The sequence below is a fragment of the Littorina saxatilis genome, linkage group LG3 (genome assembly GCF_037325665.1).
Source record: "Littorina saxatilis isolate snail1 linkage group LG3, US_GU_Lsax_2.0, whole genome shotgun sequence".
Taxonomy (NCBI): domain Eukaryota; kingdom Metazoa; phylum Mollusca; class Gastropoda; order Littorinimorpha; family Littorinidae; genus Littorina; species Littorina saxatilis.
In genome coordinates this window covers 77,411,753-77,434,783 of record NC_090247.1, presented here as the reverse complement: position 1 = coordinate 77,434,783, position 23,031 = coordinate 77,411,753, and the positions used below count along the sequence as shown (strand labels likewise).

General features: G+C 41.5%; 1 protein-coding gene and 1 long non-coding RNA gene across 2 annotated transcripts in view; both read left to right on the top strand.

The window, feature by feature from the left end:
* Positions 1 to 23,031, top strand: part of LOC138963308 (uncharacterized) — a 304,793-nt gene that overhangs the window by 57,193 nt on the left and 224,569 nt on the right. The gene's annotated exons all lie outside the window — the stretch shown is intronic.
* LOC138961034 (protein mono-ADP-ribosyltransferase PARP14-like) overlaps positions 1 to 23,031 on the top strand; it is a 100,998-nt gene that overhangs the window by 54,897 nt on the left and 23,070 nt on the right. The window contains exons 10-15 of the mRNA XM_070332634.1: positions 8,614 to 8,844; positions 12,423 to 12,647; positions 13,046 to 14,571; positions 15,279 to 15,489; positions 17,953 to 18,429; positions 18,743 to 18,828. Coding sequence (XP_070188735.1) covers positions 8,614 to 8,844; positions 12,423 to 12,647; positions 13,046 to 14,571; positions 15,279 to 15,489; positions 17,953 to 18,429; positions 18,743 to 18,828 — 2,756 coding nt within the window. The remainder of the gene's footprint in view (positions 1 to 8,613; positions 8,845 to 12,422; positions 12,648 to 13,045; positions 14,572 to 15,278; positions 15,490 to 17,952; positions 18,430 to 18,742; positions 18,829 to 23,031) is intronic.

The following is a 23,031-nucleotide window of genomic DNA, read 5'->3' as shown; positions in this document are numbered from 1 at the left end:
TTTATGAAAAAAATGTATGGGGATTTCATACCCAGGAACTCTCATGTCAAATTTCATGTCGGTCCAGTAGTGTAGTCTGAATCGCTCTACACACACACAGACAGACACACACACACACACACACACGCACACACACACGCACGCACATACACCACGACCCTCGTCTCGACTCCCCCCTCTACGTTAAAACATTTAGTCAAAACTTGACTAAATGTAAAAAGTGGTCCATATTAAGAGCCCTTCCTAACTGTCTGTGTCTGCGTCGAAGATGTTACCGTGAATGTGTTTTTAAAAGACATTTGACAGGACGGCATTCACACCACACGCACCAGACACGAACCGACGAACAAAATACTTCTGACAACAAAATGTAAAATCAATTAACAAGAGTGTAGTAAGATTCCAAATTGTATTCAGACCAAAACAACAATCATAAAATATACATGGGTTCTTTCATATGTGTGTGTGTGTGTGTGTTGATGATGATAACTAGTTTTAACGTCCTCTTAGAACTGCAACTTGCTTTAGGACAGGTAGAGTTAATATGCTTTATGTGGGGACAAGACACTGAACAAACATGCAACCAGAGAACACATATATGATCGTGTTATAATTATATCTGGAAGTCTGTTGCGATATTTCAAAATGGGGATGGAAGTGAAGATTGTGTACGCGGAATATGGTTGGACTGGAGCGGTTTTGTAGGCTTATTTTTTTAATTTTTGTTACGTGGGATATTGTTATATTTTTGGCTGAATAGGTAAGTAAATAGATAACTGGAAAAATAATACAATGAAGAAGAAAAAGCTCGGTGTGAGAGAGTATTGAGAGGTGGGAAGGAGGAACGGAGATCAGGGTTTTTTAAAACAGATATCCTATTTCAGCCTTCTACTATTGAGAGACACAGGGTGTATGCTAGCTTCCATTGAAGCGTGCAATGTTTATCTAAAAAAAAACTCATGGGGTTTCAGGTTATGTTCGTTGACAAGGGTGTGTAGGTTGCAGAAATCTTGCTGGAGTGATTGGCAGCGGTCAAAGAAGTGTAACAAAGATATAAACTGTCCACATTCACAGAGACGGGGAAAGCACTTGTGAGCGCATCCATCCGTGCGAATTCTGCGAAGTATTTTAAGGAGGGAGGTGGGGAGTGTAGGCCTGTTTTGTTTTGTTTGTCGGGGCAGAATAAGCCAACCATGGGCATTGCCTTCTATTTTCAATTCTGTTTCCCAGTGACGCCAGGCAACGTTGGCCATTTTGTGTTTTGCCAGTCCCGTCTTTGTTAATTTTATGTCATGAAATGCTGCTTGATCTGTAACAGCCTCTTTTGCTTCTCTGTCAGCCATATCCTTGCCTCTGATCCATGTGTGTGAGGGGAAGTACGTAGCCAAATGGTCAGTTCTGTTCAAGAGGCAATGATCTGGTGACAGAGGAACAATATTTCCGTCTGAAGCTCTTCCCGGTTTCTGGAACCATTTTGAAGAGCAGTTATGCTGGTTTTGAGTCGGAGAGAATCACGACTCTTGTTGGAGGTCGAGGGGGGGTCATTGATATAGTGGCATGCCGCGTCTTAAGATAACGTAGCCAGAATTTCTGCAGTGAAAATGGACACATCCTTGTTGAGTTTAATTTTTTTTTAACTTATTTTGAGGTCAGGAATGACAAAAGCACAGTCAGCTTGGTCATCATTTTTTTGGAGCCGTCAGTAAATATTTGTAGGTGATCTTTGTTATTGTTTGAGATTATTTCTTTTACTATTGATGAGACAAGTACAGGGTTATTATATTTAGTCAAGTTTTGACTAAATATTTTAACATCGAGGGGGAATCGAAACGAGGGTCGTGGTGTATGTGCGTGCGTGTGTGTGTCTGTGTGTGTGTGTAGAGCGATTCAGACTAAACTACTGGACCGATCTTTATGAAATTTGACATGAGAGTTCCTGGGTATGAAATCCCCGAACGGTTTTTTTCATTTTTTTGATAAATGTCTTTGATGACGTCATATCCGGCTTTTCGTGAAAGTTGAGGCGGCACTGTCACGCCCTCATTTTTCAACCAAATTGGTTGAAATTTTGGTCAAGTAATTTTCGACGAAGCCCGGACTTCGGTATTGCATTTCAGCTTGGTGGCTTAAAAATTAATTATGACTTTGGTCATTAAAAATCTGAAAATTGTAAAAAAAAAATAAAAATTTATAAAACGATCCAAATTTACGTTTATCTTATTCTCCATCATTTGCTGATTCCAAAAACATATAAATATGTTATATTCGGATTAAAAACAAGCTCTGAAAATTAAATATATAAAAATTATTATCAAAATTAAATTGTCCAAATCAATTTAAAAACACTTTCATCTTATTCCTTGTCGGTTCCTGATTACAAAAAACATATAGATATGATATGTTTGGATTAAAAACACGCTCAGAAAGTTAAAACAAAGAGAGGTACAGAAAAGCGTGCTATCCTTCTTAGCGCAACTACTACCCCGCTCTTCTTGTCAATTTCACTGCCTTTGCCATGAGCGGTGGACTGACGATGCTACGAGTATACGGTCTTGCTGAAAAATGGCATTGCGTTCAGTTTCATTCTGTGAGTTCGACAGCTACTTGACTAAATATTGTATTTTCGCCTTACGCGACTTGTCTTTTTTTGTTACACCCAGATCATGATCAGGGATGATAATGGGGGATTCCATGAACCAAAATGGGAAGGGGTGAATGGGAATGTGGGCCATCCTACCTGGGTTTACCCCCACTTTCTTGAAATATCGGTTGAACATATAGTCTGCTAGTGGGATCGTTGCTTCGTGTATTTTGGGTGTTTTTATATTTAGTCAAGTTTTGACTAAATATTTTAACATCGAGGGGGAATCGAAACGAGGGTCGTGGTGTATGTGTGTGTGTATGTGTGTGTGTATGTGTGTGTGTGTGTGTGTGTGCGTGCGTGTAGAGCGATTCAGACCAAACTACTGGACCGATCTTTATGACATTTGACATGAGAGTTCCTGGGATTGATATCCCCGAACGTTTTTTTCATTTTTTTGATAAATGTCTTTGATGACGTCATATCCGGCTTTTCGTGAAAGTTGAGGCGGCACTGTCACGCCCTCATTTTTCAACCAAATTGGTTGAAATTTTGGTCAAGTAATCTTCGACGAAGCCCGGACTTCGGTATTGCATTTCAGCTTGGTGGCTTAAAAATTAATTAATGACTTTGGTCATTAAAAATCTGAAAATTGTAAAAAAAATATTTCTTTTATAAAACGATCCAAATTTACGTTTATCTTATTCTCCATCATTTGCTGATTCCAAAAACATATAAATATGTGATATTCGGATTAAAAACAAGCTCTGAAAATTAAATATATAAAAATTATTATTAAAATTAAATTGTCGAAATCAATTTAAAAACACTTTCATCTTATTCCTTGTCGGTTCCTGATTCCAAAAACATATAGATATGATATGTTTGGATTAAAAACACGCTCAGAAAGTTAAAACGAAGAGAGGTACAGAAAAGCGTGCTATCCTTCTTAGCGCAACTACTACCCCGCTCTTCTTGTCAATTTCACTGCCTTTGCCATGAGCGGTGGACTGACGATGCTACGAGTATACGGTCTTGCTGAAAAATGGCATTGCGTTCAGTTTCATTCTGTGAGTTCGACAGCTACTTGACTAAATATTGTATTTTCGCCTTACGCGACTTGTTCTTTTTACATTTAGTCAAGTTTTGACTAAATGTTTTAACATAGAGGGGGAATCGAAACGAGGGTCGTGGTGTATGTGTGTCTGTCTGTCTGTGCGTGTGTGTGTAGAGCGATTCAGACCAAACTACTGGACCGATCTTTATGAAATTTGACATGAGAGTTCCTGGGTATGAAATACCCGAACCTTTTTTTCATTTTTTTGATAAATGTCTTTGATGACGTCATATCCGGCTTTTCGTGAAAGTTGAGGCGGCACTGTCACGCCCTCATTTTTCAACCAAATTGGTTGAAATTTTGGTCAAGTAATGTTCGACGAAGCCCGGACTTCGGTATTGCATTTCAGCGTGGTGGCTTAAAAATTAATTGATGACTTTGGTCATTAAAAATCTGAAAATTGTAAAAAAAAAAAATTTTTATAAAACGATCCAAATTTACGTTCATCTTATTCTCCATAATTTTCTGATTCCAAAAACATATAAATATGTTATATTTGGATTAAAAACAAGCTCTGAAAATTACATATATAAAAATTATTATCAAAATAAATTGTCCAAATCAATTTAAAAACACTTTCATCTTATTCTTTGTCGGTTCCTGATTCCAAAAACATATAGATATGATATGTTTGGATTAAAAACACGCTCAGAAAGTTAAAACAAAGAGAGGTACAGAAAAGCGTGCTATCCTTCTTAGCGCAACTACTACCCCGCTCTTCTTGTCAATTTCACTGCCTTTGCCATGAGCGGTGGACTGACGATGCTACGAGTATACGGTCTTGCTGAAAAATGGCATTGCGTTTAGTTTCATTCTGTGAGTTCGACAGCTACTTGACTAAATGTTGTATTTTCGCCTTACGCGACTTGTTAGGTTTTGGTAAGAGGCCGAGGTTATTGTGTCGAACTCAGCAGTGAGCTCTTCGTTCACAGCATTGTCAAAAGTACTTGCTCTTGATACGTACTGGGCCGACTTTAGTCTTCTTTCTTCATCGAGGGGCAGCCAGCCAGCCTCTTGATACACTAGTTTGTTTATGGAGTCTTTTGGGAGATCAAAGATGAGTTAGAGTGCAGCCATTTCGGCTCTTAGGCACAATAATAGCAAACTAAAGAAGGGGAAGGAAAACGAAAGGGAGGGTAAAAACCACGCACTTCTTTACTCAAACTTCATAAAACCGACTGTAAAACTGACACCGGCTATTCTCCTTTCTCAATCATTATCAAAATCGATCCTAAAACAAAACAAGTCGCGTAAGGCGAAAATACAACATTTAGTCAAGCTGTCGAACTCACAGAATGAAACTGAACGCAATGCCATTTTTCAGCAAGACCGTATACTCGTAGCATCGTCATGCAGTCCACCGCTCGTGGCAAAGGCAGTGGAATTTACAAGAAGAGCGGGGTAGTAGTTGCGCTGAGAAGAATGGCACGCTTTTCTGTACCTCTCTTCGTTTTAACTTTCTGAGCGTGTTTTTAATCCAAACATATCATATCTATATTTTTTTTGAAATCAGGAACCCACAAGGAATAAGATGAAAGTGTTTTTAAATTGATTTCAAAAATTTAATTTTGATAAAAAAAAATATATTTTTATTTATATGTTTTTGGAATCAGAAAATGATGAAGAATAAGATGAACGTACATTTGGATCGTTATTTGTTTTCTACAATTTTTAGATTTTTAATGACCAAATTCATTAATTAATTTTTAAGCCACCAAGCTGAAATGCAATACCGAGGTCCGGCCTTTGTCGAAGATTGCTTGGCCAAAATTTCAATCAATTTGATTGAAAAATGAGGGTGTGACAGTGTCGCCTCAACTTTTACAAAAAGCCGGATATGACGTCATCAAAGGTATTTTTTAAAAAGAGAAAAAAAATGTTCGGGGATATCATTCCCAGGAACGCTCATGTAAAATTTCATAAAGATCGGTCTGGTAGTTTGGTCTGAATCGCTCTACACACACACACACACACACACACACACATACACCACGACACTCGTCTCGATTCCCCCGGCTCTATGTTAAAACATTTAGTCAAAACTTGACTAAATGTAAAGAGACATTATGTATTGCATCTAAACACGAGGTGAGTAAAACATTATCAGAAAAGGTAGAGCAAGAGAAATCCCAAAACTCAAATTCGAGTCAATTCAGTTTGTACTGTACGTACTACAAGTTGAGGAAGTTGCAAGTCCAGTCAGTAGCCACCATCTCGGACGGATGTTTCGGGGAGGGGGGTGGGGGGTGGGGGGGAAGTAGAACAAAGACCTATCTGTGGTCAGCAACACATGGGGAAACGATTAACTCGGCTAGGGCCCCAAGCAAAAGTGTGCATGGCAATACAGAAGAAAACTACGATCTGGTTCCACTAAAATTGTGAGCTAAGAACTGACCTACTTTCTCTGCTCAACGCACGGGCAATGCATAGCCTACTCTCCTGTACACCTGACAAGGCTCATATAGAGAAAATAAGAGATACCCCCCAAAAATGTATATGCACTGCATTTTTTTTTACATTTATAAACTGATGATCAGTGTGTGTATGTGTGTGTTCAGTTGTGTGTGCGTGTGTGTGTGTGTGTGTGTCAGTTCAAGGGGGGCGTGTGTGTGTGTCACTGTGGGCCCGTGTGTGTGTGTGTGTGTGTGACGGTCAGTCAGTGTCAGTCACAGTGTGTGTGTGTGTGTGTGTGTGTGTGTGTGTGCATGTGTGTGTGCTGTGTGCAGTGACGGTGTGAATGTGTGTGTGTGTATGTGTGTGTGTGTGTGTGACCGTGCTGAGAGAGAAACTAGAGAGAGAGAGAGGGAGCCGATAATCGTCTGATTCTGCAGACTCGCCGAGAGGCGGCCGGGGTTCGGCAACAGGCTGATTAAAACGCAGAATAATCCATCAAAACAACACTCTAACATCAAGTTTTAGAAACCAGAAAAACTTATCGTAACTCCATAGGTTTTGTGGTGTTTTGCGCACTGCTGAAACGCGTTTAACACGACGTGAATCGCCGTGCGTTAACATAGCGAAAACGTCCAAAACGCAGACACCAAAACTCGATGTTTTACCGTGTTTTGCACCCCGTTAAAATCCCAGGGATTTTATTGCGTTACGGCAGTTTTTCTAACTTGATGTGAATCGCACAGGTATAATGCCACAAAATTCAGTTGATTAACTTCATGTTTCATGTTATATGCCACGTTATAGTGCCAAAACGTGACTTTTCGCCCAGTGTAAAGTAGACAAGTGTAAAACAAACAAGGCGGTGTTGTATACCAAAAAAAACCTATCATTGACAATCATGTTTTGGGTTTTTGTTTTAATGTATGTGCACAAAATGTAAAATTTTTTTTTTGATTTTTTTTTAGTTTTAAATTACCGCAAAACAGGAATGAAACAAATGGAGTTGTTTATGGTAAAAGTCGAAGAGACATTCAAGACTTAGCCCCAGAAGAAGCTTATTTATATCCCTTTCCCCGCATCACACTCGTGTCTAACTACGCGTTTCTATTTTTAGTGCTGACCAACCAACATGTTCTAGCATGTAAGGTATTGCGTCTCTGTGGTGCAATACTCAGACGTGATCAGTCTCTAACCTAACATTATGTATGACTGACTGTAGAACAACTCGTGTTCGGTGTAAAATGTACTTGCGATGTTTATAACACCCACATAAAAACCAACAATCTGAGTCTACTTGTTAAAACTTTTTTTTATATGTGTACAACAGCTCCCATCCCTCTCACCAGTCGAGCTAACTTCCACACCCACCCCACACCTGTAGGCAAACCACGTCCTATTAAACTTCTCTAACCACTGACCACCTCTGGTGGTTTATCGGAGAGGGGGGCTCCGCGAAGAGCAGGGGTACCATTTTTATTGCCTTATCCTGACACCTCTGATAGTTATTAGCACTATTAAAGAGAGAGGGCTCCGCGAAGCGCGGAGAAAGTGTGTGTGAATGAGTGTGTGTTGTGTGTGTGTGTGTGTGTGAGTTTGTGTGTGTGTGTGTGTGACCGGAGGGGTGTGTGTGTGTATGTGTGTGTGTGTGTGTGTGTGTGTGTATTTGCACTTACATTTTATTTCCACCACACATATAACCCTACCTCTTACATAGTCTATCAACAACAAAACACCGCAACAACGAGGAAAATAAATATCAAAAACAAAATAACACCTATGTGGCTTTGACATATCCTGTCAAAACGGTCCCAAGCCCGTGAAAACACAGAGGGAGGGCCAATTACTGTCAATAGAAAGGAGGGGGCTCAGTAACCCAGCTGCAATAAGCACCCAATAAAAAAAAGGCGTGGTCATTAGTACCGAGCAACAGGTACAGGCACATGAAATCACATGACAAAATATAAAACTCAATAAACCGTTTAAACGCAATCCCTCTTTATCACTACTTTAGCACAGGCACCTTAACCTATAACTTTATGATGGACCCTACCCTTGCACATTGCGCATTTGAAAAAAGGGCTGAGGCATACTTGTCTATACTACTAATGCTGTCCACGCACACGCACGCACACACACACACACACACACACACACGCACGCACGCACGCGCACACACACACACACACACACACACACACATACCTCCCCTTGTCTCGATTCCCCGTGTACATTTAAACATTACAGTGTTCTAGATGATCGAACGTGTAGCAAAGACCTGTACCTGTACGTGTAGATATTGCGTCACCCGTGACTCACTTTTTTTCTCCAATGTTCCAAATCAAGATTATTTTGCTCCCACCAAGACTGTAGATCTTGGCAAACGCGTGACGTATAAACTAGATTTGATGACGTTACCCGTACACGTTCCCGTACACGTGCTGAAAAGTGCCACATCTAGATCTTGCTATTGAGTCAAACTTAACTAAATGTAAAAACAAAATAAACATATTTTTACTCGCAGTGGCTGTAGAGGTCGCGAAACGTCAGCACAGAATCCTGGGAACACGCGTGTCAGTCACGACGACCAAAGCGAGGCCAACCTACCCAGACATGCTGCTGTTGAAGAATGTGCCAGACATGGATCGTTACTTTCTCTCTCTCTTCGTGGAGCGTGTCACGGGACTCAGGCCTCTGGACATCCTGTACGGCGAAACGCCAGGCTGTGTGCTGGTCAGGCTCAATGGTCATGTTGGTAAGTACACTTTGTTTGTTGTGTAAAGTGTGTGTTTCATCATCTACATGAATTGATGTGCTTTCAGGGTTTGTTTTTCCACAGTGACTGTTGTCAAATGCATACCTGTCAAGCTCTTGTGGACTCTCACCATAAGATTTTGCTCACAAAACCATAAGTTTGCACCAAAAAGCATAAGACGACGTGCAAAATTGCAGAAGTCGTTAGATTAATCACCACAAGAACTAAATACATGCACACATACACACACAACAACAATAAATCAGCCTTATTTCACACATAATCAAAAAACACACTTTTTCAACACTGAACTGCACTGTTTTATGTAATTTTGAAATGCAAAGCATGTTTAAATGTAAATTGTACCGAGAATCACCTAAATTGTACAAAGACGGCACACGTCCAACCTGGCAGTCACACATTTACACCCCTCACAAAAATGTTACCAGAATGCACAAAAACACCACATGATAGTAAAGGCACAAGACAAGTGTGTTTCAACATTCATTCATTGAGCACAGTGATTCAATCATGAATGGAAACCCCCACCACAATGTGCAAAAGAGAACATTTTAGCCAAACAGAACATGTAAACACGAGGACAAATACCAGATCAACAAAAATATGACATGTAAATGCTTTAGTTTGAGGTCGCGCATATTCTAAAAACAAGTCGTATATGATTATGATCGGTTGTGACAAACATCCGGTGCTAATTTTCGCTCTCTACCTCTTCAAAAATGCATCACAACGCCCTTATTTTTATTTATATGGCTTCACACTTGGTACAACGTGAGAAAATACTGTGTAGATACTAGAACAACAAAAATATGACATGTAAATGCTTTAGTTTGAGGTCGCGCGTGTTCTAAAAACAAGTCCGACATGATTGGATGTGACAAAAATCCGGCTCCTTTCGCTTTCTTCTTCTTCCAATAATGTTCAGCGATCAATGAATTGACCATTATTAACATGTTGGCGAAGTGCAAGTGTGTGTCCTTAACAAAGATTAATAAAATAAAATAAAAAAATTTAAAAAATTAAAAAATTTGGTGGGGCAGGGGGAGGGCGGTTACTGTGCCTGTATGCCCTCAAGCAGAAGGCATTATAGGAGGGGGCCTCGACAACATCTGATGGGAGGGAGTTCCAGTCGACAGTGGTCCTCGGGAAGAAAGAAAACTTTCTGTAGTCTGTGCGGCACGGGATTATTCCCAACTGTTGGCTGTGGTTGCTGCGACGTCCACTTCGAGGTTGCCGCTTGAGGCCGACGCAGGAGACGCAGGCTTGATCGTTGAGGATCTTGTGGAGCATAGCGAGTCTGGCGCAGCGACGTCGTTGTTGTAGCGTAGGCCACTCGAGTAGCGTCAGCATATCTGTGACACTAGAGGTGTTATGGTAGCGGTTTGTGACAAATCTGGCTGCTCTGCGCTGGACCTTCTCAAGGGTTGTGATGAGCCTGTCGGAGTGTGGGTCCCATACTGTGCAGGCGTACTCAAGAATAGGGCGGACCATTGTCTTGTAGGCCAGCATTTTGGTGAGGCTGGAGCATACCTTCAGGTTTCTTCTCAGGAAGCCCAGCGTCTTGTTGGCCTTGGCACAGATGTTCTCGATGTGCTGGGTGAAGTCTAGTTTAGTGTCTAGAATGACCCCAAGATACTTGGTGGAGGTGACTCTCTCCAACGTCTGGCCGTGGAGGGTGTAGTTGGAGAGAGGGGGAGAATGGCTTCGGGTGAAGGGCAGCACACAGCACTTGTCTGGGTGGAAGGCCATGTCCCATTCTTTTTCCCATTGTTCTAGGCGTTGGAGGTCCTCCTGAAGCTTGGCTGGGTCTTCTGCGCAGGTGATGAACCTGTAGACGGCTGTGTCATCAGCAAAGAGTCTTGAAGGGGAAGATATCTTGGAGGGGAGGTCATTTATGTAGCAGAGGAAGAGGCAGGGCCCTAGGACAGAGCCCTGGGGGACTCCGGTCTTCACTTTGACAAAGCTGGATTGCGCACCATCCACCACGACTGACTGCGTGCGGCCGCTGAGGAAGTTTGCGATGAGGCTGTTGGTCTTTCCTCGTATGCCGTAGTGGTAGAGCTTGTGGCAGAGCAGACTGTGGTTTACACGGTCGAAAGCTTTGGCAAAGTCTAACACCACTGCCTCCGTTGTAGTACCACGTTCCATGGCTGTAGAGACTTCTTCGATGAACTCGAGTAATTGTGTCTCGCACGAGCGGTGTTTACGGAAGCCGTGCTGTTGGCCGGTCAGGATGTTCTTGGTTTCGAGGTGGTTCATGATGCCACTCACTAAGATGTGTTCCAAGATTTTTGAGCAGATACAGGTGAGCGAGATGGGGCGGTAGTTGGAGGGCTTGTAATGCTCACCCTTTCGATCGCGAGCTCTTCGAAAATGCATCACAACTCCCTTCTATGGCTTAAAACTTCGCACAACGTGAGAAAATACCTTGAAGATACCAAGAACAACAACAATAGTACATGTAACTGCTTTAATTTGAGGTCGCGTGTGGTCAAGCGTGGTCGCACAGTACTCGGTCAGATCACGCTGACGGTGTGCACATGCGCGTTGCCTTGTACTTCCGCCGGATCAGTTACCGCGAGATTTTGTAGCTGTTACTTTGTTCTCGGATAAATCTTTGCGATCTTTTTTTTATTTAACCAAATTGTTTTGTAAAAACCGTAAGATCTTCGGCTTACGCCGTAAAGCCCTGTCCAGACTTGGACGCCGTTTTACGCTCTATGCGCCGCAGGCCGTTTTGTGCGTCGCGCGGGATTTGCCGAGTGGCCACACATCGACGATTTTTTCACAACGCGGTATCAGTGAGCGGGTCACCTGACAAGAAGGTTCAGTTGCATTCAACTGCCGCGCCGCGAGCAGCTGACGTCATCGCTCTGGTTTGCTCTGATTGGTCAAATTTCCGTCGTTCTATGTCTGTGTCATAGAAATTAGAACACGCGCTATTCTTCTGCAAATAACGCTTCGCGATCATTGCACGCTGCGGTGCGCCCAACGGGGCCGTTTTGAGCATAAGTCAAATGTGGACAGGGTCGGCCGGCAGTGTCTGGACGGGCCTTAAGACTTGAAAAACATCAAAATTCCGTAAGAATTACGCGAAAACCGTAAGACTTGAAAGGTATGCAAATGGTTCCCATGGCTCCGTTCCTCGGACAGTTTTCTTGATTTGGTAGCTTTATGTTTCTAATAACCTAAACGTTCTTTTGATGCCATGCTGTCTGTGAGTAATGAGGTGAAACATCTGAGGACAGCTGGTGAGAGAGAGAGAGAGAGAGAGAGAGACTGAGAGAGAGAGAGAGAGAGAGAGAGAGAGAGAGAGAGAGAGAGAGAGAGAGAGAATGCACATATGATCATGACTTATGTTGTATCAATATATCTTTCTCTGTATGTTTCTCTCTCTCTCTCTCTCTCTCTCTCTCTCTCTCTCTCTCTCTCTCTCTCTCTCTCTCTCTCTCTCTCTCTCTCTCTCTCTCATCTCACTTTCTCTATGTATGTGACGTAAACGTGTGTGCATGCATATACAACTTGTTCTTAAGTTGTATCTTCACATTCTCTCGCAGACTTGTCATCGATGTGCCAAGAGCTCGACCTGGATGGGAACACGGTGAGGGTGTCCAAGGTTCCTATGTCAAGTTGTCTGGTGGTGACCAACGTGGACCCAGTGATAAAAGAACACTTAATCAAGCTGTACTTTGAAAGTACTGACAGCCTGGGGGGCCCTGTTATGTCAGTGGAACGAAAAGGCCGAAAGGGAAAGTGGTTCGTTCTTTTCAAAGACTACAAAGGTGAGTGGGAAAGGAAGCATGTTCGATCGTTTGCGATGAATGTGCGTCTTGGCAGTATCAGAGGTACCATGGAAGCCATGTTTATGCAAATATTTGCTTATTCCATTGAAGTTCGTGTTTTTTGCAGTCAGAAATTCTGCTCGTAAAATCAGGAATTTACCTCCACTTATAATGAAGCCTATTTTGGGGAACATCAACTTCTATGAGGTCTCAAAAAGGGGTGGGATTTGCATGGGGAAGGGCGCTGTACAAGAAATTACAGAAGTATGTGATAGAGAAACAATGTAGCCACGTACATTTTTTATTTTGCACAATTTGTGCAATTTGAAACGAAAAACAAGATTATTGAAGAGGATTTCAAGTGTCCTTTAAACATCACTATGCTTTATGTCTCACAGTTGCCGATAGAGTGCTGCAGCAGACCCACTGTTTGGCCGGAAAGAAGCTGAAAGTAAAGCGACACCTGCCGTGTCTGGGGGAGGACGGTGGCAGCCATGAACCCAACACTTTCGCCATGCCCCAGGATTTGGTTTTGAGCGGCGTTGAAAAGCACAAGCTGACTTTTATTAGACAGGCACGCAGCACATGGGACGAGTTGTGCGGACATCTTGCCCGTGTTCATGCGATGCCGACTGTGGAGAGTGACGTTCTGATTGTTACGTGCAGTCTGACTGTAGAGGTCCCCAAGGCCCGTGTATTGGCCAAGACATGGCAGCACGACGCGCGAGCGGCTGCAGAAAGATATCTCGGGCTATTGGAAGTACACAAAAGAAACGTCATTGGAGAAATGTGGAAGGAAGCGGGTGTGGCTGTTGAGAAAGCAAATATCGCCAGCACCCAGGATGCCATGGTGCTGAAAGACCCTCAGGACACTGCCTACATCGTCGTGGGAATCAAGACAGCGGTTGATGCTCTTCTCCAGGAGGTGGATTGCACCATCAAAGAACTGGAGGACGAAGTTGAGCGGAAAAAACAAGAAATCACGGACAGGAAGAAACTCAAACCCGGCCAGGCACAACTCCTGTCTGCCATTGGATTCCCGAGTCAAGCCCAGGAAATGTCCAAGAACCTTCAGGTGGAAATATCCCCAACTGAAATACTTTTCCATGGGAATCTACCAGACGTGCAGAAAGCTATGCTTCAAATGTTTGAAAGACTGGCAATGTTCACAACAAAAACCACGGCCATTGGATCTAAGCAAAAGCTGGATTACCTACGTCACAGGCAGGTAGAGCAGTATGTATCGGAAAAGCTACGAGCCCAGAGTCCAACGATTGTTTGGGAGGTGACGGACGAGACAGGGGTGAAGGTGCGCGGCCTAGAGGGGGACGATCTGGCAAATGCCCTGACGCTCATTGACAGTGCCGTCTGCGAATGCGAAATTCAGTTGCCTCCTGAATCCTCAGACCTTCCAAAATCCAAAGAGTGGAAAAAAATGGTACATGAACTGGCTGAAGAAAACCCTGGATGCCTTTCTGTCTGCTCACCAAAAGAGGACAAAGTCTTCATCATCGGGACGGACAATGTTTTCAAAAAGGCAAGAGACGAGGTCAACGCATACCTGAGCTTGAACACCATTTACACAGAGGTCGTTTTCTTCTCCCCAAGCAGGCAGAAGTTTATCACCACCTTCATGATGCACCGACTGCAGGAAATTGAGAGGACCTTTTGGACACACAAAGTCCAGATCAAACCGATCGACTCAAATGAGAAGATTGAGGTGCGTGGGAGGGAGAAGGGCGTGGATCAGGCCAAATCCAAGCTGCAAGACGTGGAGAGGGACATTGTTTGTCACGAGGAGAGTGTGACCGACAGCGCCAAGATTACCTTTCTGGAAAGCAAGAGCTGCCTGAGGGACCTGGGCCTCGTGGCAACGGAGGCTCGCTGCGTCTTTGCCTTCACACAGGAGACGTCAGGAATGCAGGTACGTACACACCAGCAATCACTAACTCACGCTGTAACCAGAACTTCCCGGTAGTCTTACTTCTTGTTGTGCAAAGATACCCAACAAGAATCCGGAAGTTACCGATTTTGACTTCCTTTGACAGTTAGAGCTGTATGACTAGTTTCTATAAAAATAACCATATTTCCTGAAGGATAGATACAGACACAGAATAATGATGAGGACTTTTAAGGGGCAAATAGTCCTCCGAAAGCGGCGTATGGCTGCCTTAATGGCGGGGTAAAAACGGTCATACACGTAAAATTCCACTCGTGCAAAAACACGAGTGTACGTGGGAGTTTCAGCCCACGAACGCAGAAGAAGAAGAAGAAGAAGGGGCAAATAGCAACTCGGCAGCTCATCATCGACAGAGTTTGTATTATCACTAGGCTTTGACTGGGCGACGAAAACGTTAATACCCGTAGTCTTGCTCACAGTAACATTCACACAACGTTGCTGAACATCCACGCGGTTTAATCACGAGGCAGCCTATTCAACCACAGAGACAACTGGCATACAACTTGTGTTTTTTAACTGTGAGCATGAACAGACACAATATTCTGTCCAGTGCTTGATTTGTTTATACACATTCTTCATGTAGTTTCAAGAAAGGCAGAACATCTTGCTGAAGATGTTGATCGTTCATGCACTGGCCTTACCTTGATCACAGGTATTTCGTTTGTGCGCAGGTTGAGTCACCCTCTGACACAACATCGGAAGGGTTTCGGGTGAAGCAGACGAGGCGAGGTGTACAGACGACATTGACATTACTGTATCAAGGTGCGACCTTATCCACTGTGGAAGGGGACATCACTCAGATGAAAGTTGACGCCATCGTCAATGCTGCGAACGATCGAATGGATCACAACGGGGGACTTGCAAAAGACGTTATCACCAAAGGTAGAAAACTATATCCAATTACCTGCATCATACAGAATAAACCAGGGTGGCATCAGAACCGTTTTTCACATTGAAGAGGTAATGTTAAAACTCGGCATGTTATATGGCTGCAAACAAATAAAATAACAAGTCGCGTAAGGCGAAATAACAACATTTGGTCAAGCTGTCGAACTCACAGAATGAAACTGAACGCACTGCTTTTTTCACCAAGACCGCATACTCGTAGTTTCGTCAGTCCACCGCTCGTGGCAAAGGCAGTGAAATCGACAAGCCAGAATAGTGCGGTAGTGGTCACGCTGAGCAGGATAACACGCTTTTCTGTATCTCTATTCTTTTTACATTTAGTCAAGTTTTGACTAAATGTTTTAACGTAGAGGGGGGAATCGAGACGAGGGTCGTGGTGTATGTGCGTGTGTGTGTCTGTGTGTGTGTGTGTGTGTGTGTGTGTGTGTGTGTAGAGCGATTCAGACTAAACTACTGGACCGATCTTTATGAAATTTGACATGAGAGTTCCTGGGTATGAAATCCCCGAACGTTTTTTTCATTTTTTTGATAAATGTCTTTGATGACGTCATATCCGGCTTTTCGTGAAAGTTGAGGCGGCACTGTCACGCCCTCATTTTTCAACCAAATTGGTTGAAATTTTGGTCAAGTAATCTTCGACGAAGCCCGGACGTCGGTATTGCATTTCAGCTTGGTGGCTTAAAAAATAATTGATGACTTTGGTCATTAAAAATCTGAAAATTGTAAAAAAAAAATAAATGTATAAAACGATCCAAATTTACGTTCATCTTATTCTCCATCATTTTCTGATTCCAAAAACATATAAATATGTTATATTTGGATTAAAAACAAGCTCTGAAAATTAAATATATAAAAATTATTATCAAAATTAAATTGTCGAAATCAATTTTAAAACACTTTCATCTTATTCCTTGTCGGTTCCTGATTCCAAAAACATATAGATATGATATGTTTGGATTAAAAACACGCTCAGAAAGTTAAAACAAAGAGAGGTACAGAAAAGCGTGCTATCCTTCTTAGCGCAACTACTACCCCGCTCTTCTTGTCAATTTCACTGCCTTTGCCATGAGCGGTGGACTGACGATGCTACGAGTATACGGTCTTGCTGAAAAATGGCGTTGCGTTCAGTTTCATTCTGTGAGTTCGACAGCTACTTGACTAAATGTTGTATTTTCGCCTTACGCGACTTGTTAGCTTACTGAGTTTGTTTTTAATCCAAACATATCATATCTATATGTTTTTGGAATCAAGGACCGACAAGAAATAAGATGAAATTGTTTTTAAATTGATTTTGGACAATTAATTTTAATCATAATTTTCATATTTTTAATTTTCAGAGCTTGTTTGTAATCCAAATATAACATATGTATATGTTTTTGGAATCAGAAAATAACAAAGAATAAGATGAAATTGAGTTTGGATCGTTTAATAACTTTTTTTTTTTAATTACAAGTTTCCGATTTTTAATGACCAAACTCATTCATTAGTTTTTAAGGCACCAAGCTGAAATGCAATACCAAAGTCCGGCCTTCGTCGAAGATTGCTTTGCCAAAATTTCAATCAATTTGATTGAAAAATGAGGGTGTGACAGTGCCGCCTCAACTTTTACAAAAAGCCGGATATGACGTCATCAAAGGTATTTATCAAAAAAAAGAACAAAACGTCCGGGGATATCATTCCCAGGAACTCTCATGTCAAATTTCATAAAGATCGGTCCAGTAGTTTAGTCTGAATCGCTCTACACACACACACACACACACACACACACACACACACACACCACGACCCTCGTCTCGATTCCCCCTCTATGTTAAAACATTTAGTCAAAACTTGAAAAAGAAGATTTTTATTTTCATTCTTTCTAACGAAACATGTACAAATTGCAACTCAACTCAAACAAATTTAAACTCTTTATTCTTACTGCAAACATAGTTTTCAAAACACAAATTTAAATGAAAAACTACGTCTCTGCATCAATTAAACCACACTGAAAGGTTATTAATGTGATGAAGCTGACCTTTTCATTGCCAATATGTGTCCAGATTAGTCAAGCTCATGTAATTTTCTTTTATCAGAGGCTACACTTTGCTTGGTTTAAGAATCTTATATATCTAGTCTTTTTGTAATCTTAATTCAGAAATCACTGGTTGTTCTCTTTAATAATTCTAAACCACTAATTACTTACGTCCGATTATACAGAGACATGATAACACAGAGACAGCCTTTTAGCACTGGGTTGATTTTTCTTATTTTAACGCTAACTGGCTTTTATTTGCTCATCACTAAAAACCATATTCAACACAGCGTAAATGATCTACTCCGTGCACTTTAAGCCGATTTGACAAATAGGACATCATCTCTTTGCTATCCTTGGTTCTGCGATAAAGTGTTATCGACTCCAGTGGCCAAAGCAATAATGATCTTACTCTTTGCACGCAGGAGGGCAAGAAATTCAGCTGGAGTGCAGACGCTTGCTCACAAAACGTGGGAATATGTCAGACGGCGATGTCCTGATCTCTGGCCCAGGACGACTGCCGTGCAAAGCCATCTTTCACGCCGTGGGTCCCTCGTACAAGGACGGTACTCGCGGCGAGAGGGACAGCCTCCAGCTGACGGTCACCAACTGCCTTGACCTGGCCGTCGCCAAGGGATACGACTCCGTCGCTTTTCCAGCCATCAGCAGCGGCATTTTCCGCTACCCACCAGCCCAGTCCACTTGTGTGATTGTCGGCGCTGTCAAGGCTTTTCTGGAAAAGACGTCTGGCATAAAAGAAGTCTTCTTCTGCGCTTTCGATCAAACTATGCGACTGCACTTTGAGGCAGCCTTCGGCACGTGCTTTCCTCAGTTGGCCAAGAACACAGCACCTCCTACAAAAGTCTTTTCTTCGACAGTCGGGAGATTGGTATCAAAAACAGGCAAGTTTGAATGGAACACAATTTGTAATTCTTCTTTCTGTAATGTAATAATTCTTTAACCTCGTTTATAGATGCAGTAAATGAATTGTAAATGAGCTCATCGTAAGACTGACATTTTTGTGACTATGTCATAGAAGTTGCGCAAAGTATGCAAGGCTCTAAAACATCCTAATTTTAAAATGGCTTTTTCTGGTGACCTTTGTTAGTCTAGTACAAACGCTTTGTTCATTTCAACTGTAACAAGGCAATCCTTGTGAACGTCTTAGGCAATATTTTCCATTTTAAGTGCTTCACATCAATGACATTGTTTCAGTTCCTCGCGCTGGAGCCCTGTTTCAGGAGAAGACAGCAAAACCTGGCGTTGTCAGGATTGTAGAAGGACAAATCGCACAGCAAACAGTACGTTTGAATAGAAAAGACTATGTGCTTACATATTCTGCACCTATTTTGATTAAAGTGAATACAAAAACCTTATCTTGAAAGTGTTTACATAAGTCCAAGAAGACGAAAGCTACAAGAAAATCTAAGGAAAGCGACATATTTTATGTTTTGAAAGTTGACATTCTCGCGGGCAAAGAGGGACTGGGTTGGGGAAGGTTAGAGGAGAGACATTAAGTCAGTGGTTTTGTAGACAGGGGTTTTTTTTTTTTTTTTTTTTTTACCTCAGTTGCATGCAGGCTGCTTCAACCCTTCCTTGTTTTCTTCTCTCTTTTTTCTTTCCTTTTTTTTCTTTCTTTTTTTCTTGTAAATAGGCGGTGAGCATCCTTCTTCATTGGTCTTTTTTCTTCTTTTTTTAACTCCAACATAGAGGTATATTACACTCACGAGACATGGACATTTTCTCTTTACAATGGAAATATTCCTTATATTTACAAATCAAATTTTCTACTTAATATTTGAAACTCGAAAATTACGAACACTGATCCCTGACAAGTTGTGTTTCTAAAAATACTAATACACATTTTCCCAATTAATATTACGTGATTTACAAAATTTCTCATCTTTTTACAACAACTTGTGTCTTGATAGCCAAATATTATATCCTGCATCTTAAAATTAATCCTCAATCCAGCCTTTTCCTCTATCCAGTTTTCTATCTTCGTCCAAAACAACTTTACCGGTATGCACTCATAAAAAAAATGTTCAACAAAATCCACTTCCGTCCAACAAATACAACATCTGTTATTCTCCCTGACTTGCATTTTACATAATAAAATATTTGTTGGATATATGTTATGTAAGATTTTCCATTGCAATTCTCTTAACCTCACTTTGGAAACATGGGCAAGTGTCCAAATTTCCTTATCTACTTGTACACCAAACTTCCTCAACCAAAAAGTATATACACAAGGTTTTTCTACAGCAGTATCTACACTTTTCTTTTCTATCATTTTTCGTATTTGGCTTATTTTTATCATATACAGGCTACCATCAAACAATTGCTTATCCATCTGGACAATAATATGTTTATTTTCAATCCAATTAATCCATACTTTGGGTAATGCGTTTATTAATGCCCAATAATCCAATAAAATATTTGCATTATTCTTTCCATTTGTATACCTCTGCTGCTGACTTCAATCTCTTTTCTTCCACTATAAACAAATCACTTACTCGTTCAATCCCAGCATTTTTCCAATACAAATAAAACAACATTTTCCCTTTATACCGAATCAAATCATTACTCCACAAAATCTGTTTATAAAAATTGTTTACATCAATCTTATCATGTTCCATCCTACGCTTGTAACTCAAATGTGTCCACACTACCCTCTGCCAAAATGGGCTTCCAATCATTGTCAAATTCAATTCCTTACTCGGTTTAACATTCAAATCAAAACAACCATACCCTGAAGCAACATGTCCCAGAAACGGGGATATAGCTCAGTTGGTAGCGCGCTGGATTTGTATTCAGTTGGCCGCTGTCAGCGCGAGTTCGATCCCAGGTTCGGCGGAAATTTATTTCACAGAGTCAACTTTGTGTGCAGACTCTCTTCGGTGTCCGAACCACCCTCCGTGTATACTACATTGGGTGTGCACGTTAAAGATCCCACGATTGACAAAAGGGTCTTTCCTGGCAAAATTGCTTAGGCACAGTTAATAATTGTCTACCATACCCGTGTGACTTGGAATAAGGCCGTGAAAGGTAAATATGCGCCGACATGGCTGCAATCTACTGGCCGTATAAAATTTCATCTCACACGGCATCACTGCAGAGCGCCTAGAACTGTACCCACGGAATATGCGCGATATAAGCCTCATTGATTGATTGATTGATTGAAACCATAGTGGTATAAACGTCCAATTTGCTCCCTTCTTTTCATGCAAACGTCCGACCCATTGTAAATAAAAAGACTCTTGCATCCTGTGCACATTTAGCATTTTCAACCCACCTCCACTTATTTCTTTCTCCATTACTTTTCTTTTCACTTTTTCAAATGCTTTTTTATTCGAACACTTTCTCTGCCAAATAAACTTATAAAACAATCTATTTAACTCTGTCAAAACCCGATCTGGCAATCCAATCGTCTGCATCACAAATACTAGCTGTGAAATAAAAAAACATTTGATTATTACAATTTTACCGTGAATCCTTAAATCTCGTCGACTCCATATCTTAATCAACTTCTCATTCAACACGTCCACCCTATGACATGACTATACACTCAGAACGCCTGAGCCAAAGCATATAAATAGCCTGCTGACAACCAAAATTGGGACATTTTGAAAAAAATATTGTATTTTGAAAAAAATATTGTAAAAAAACTAGTACATGTGGAGATTTACTTTTTGCACACAATTAAAGAAAGATCTTTCATTGTTTCAGAAATGTACTTTGTATTTGTCAAAAGGCTTGTTGTGTTTGTGTGGTATGCTATTGAAAATGTCAATAAATAGCCTGCTGACAACCAAAATTGGGAAATTTTGAAAAAAACATTGTATTTTGAAAAAAATATTGTAAAAAAACTAGTACATGTGGAGACTTACTTTTTGCACACAATTAAAGAAAGATCTTTCATTGTTTCAGAAATGTACTTTGTATTTGTCAAAAGGCTTGTTGTGTTTGTGTGGTATGCTATTGAAAATGTCAACAATTTAAATAAAAAAAAGTCCAGAGGCACCACATAAATACTACAGACATGTTTGAAAATATGCACAAAATGTTGTTAGTGAATACTCAAAAAAGAATTTACTAACCTGAATGAGACAATGAGATGACTGGGTGATGACTATGATGAATATATCCATGTAGAAGAAAAGAAACACTTGCTGTCACAGTATTTACAGTGCCACACTTGGAAGCACAGCTCAACGCAAAACGCCACACCACATTCCAGGCACCAGAATCGAGTCCCATTGCGTTGGGTTTTATCCATAGAAGAAAAGAAACACTTGCTGTCACAGTATTTACAGTTTTTGTATAAATGACTTGTTTAGAACTCGGTTTATGCACGGAGAACATCCTTTGAGCGAGTTTTCGCGAGGAACAGGGTTGAGCTACGGTAGGGTCACTGCGCATGTCTGGTTTTTTTCTTCGCGGAAACGCTGTTGGGTTGTGTCCAGTCGCGTCCCTTGCAACAAGATGGCGACAAGCGCGTTACGGATTTACTGTTGTGGAGAGTTGATGGACGACGATGATGAACAAGCAGTACTGTTTTATTGTTGATGTGAATGTAATGCCAAAACATCGAACTATCGATTCGAACGTCAATGAAGAAGTGAGCGTGAAAATCGAGCGCAAAACAGCCGGGTAAAAGTTCAGGGGGTAAAAGTTCAGGGCGCTAAAGTACATTTGAGCCGAAATCGCACCCAAACTCCTGTTGACCTCATTTCTTCCCAAAATAAACATCACTGCTAAAATAAAATGCATTAAAACCAAGACAGTATCCAACCCAGTATCCTTAATTTTTGAAAGGCTAAGTGATTTACAACAAATGTCTTCTCACAATCCGTAACTTTGTCAAAAAATATTTGCAGAAGTTTCTCACCTCGCCTTGGCAGCCATCTTGGAACTGGAGAGACCCTACGCAGGAAGCAAGGTTGAAAGTTGGTTAACCGGTGACGTCACTCCAGTCGTATCGGACCGAGTTTTTGCGACCTCCGGTTCGACTCGAGTCACCTTAGTTGACGCTAAAACTCGATCTTTGTGTGCCACACTTCGAAGCACGGCTCAACACAAAGCGCCACAGCCATGTGGCCACAGCACATTCCCGGCACCAGAATCGCGTCCGTCCGCTTGCATTGGGTTTTGGCCAAAGTAGCATTGACACCTCGAGCTCTTGATTTGGCTAACTCATTCACCCTCATCACTCACTTATCCATCTATCACAACAACACTGTTTGATGCACACACTGCCTGCCTTCTGCACGCCGCTTCGCTTCGCAACAACAACACTGACAACTCGCGACATTTTGGAATCCTAAATATGAAACTAAGGCATGGGTTGGTGCCGTCAATGACCTGTAGTATCCAAACTAACCAATGAAATCAACTGTTCTGGGAGTTATTTGTCGCGTATGATAATGCAGCCGACCTCTGAACCTATCACGTGGGTTTTCGTATGGAAAATCCCCAGCGTGGTATTTTCCACTTCCAACGCT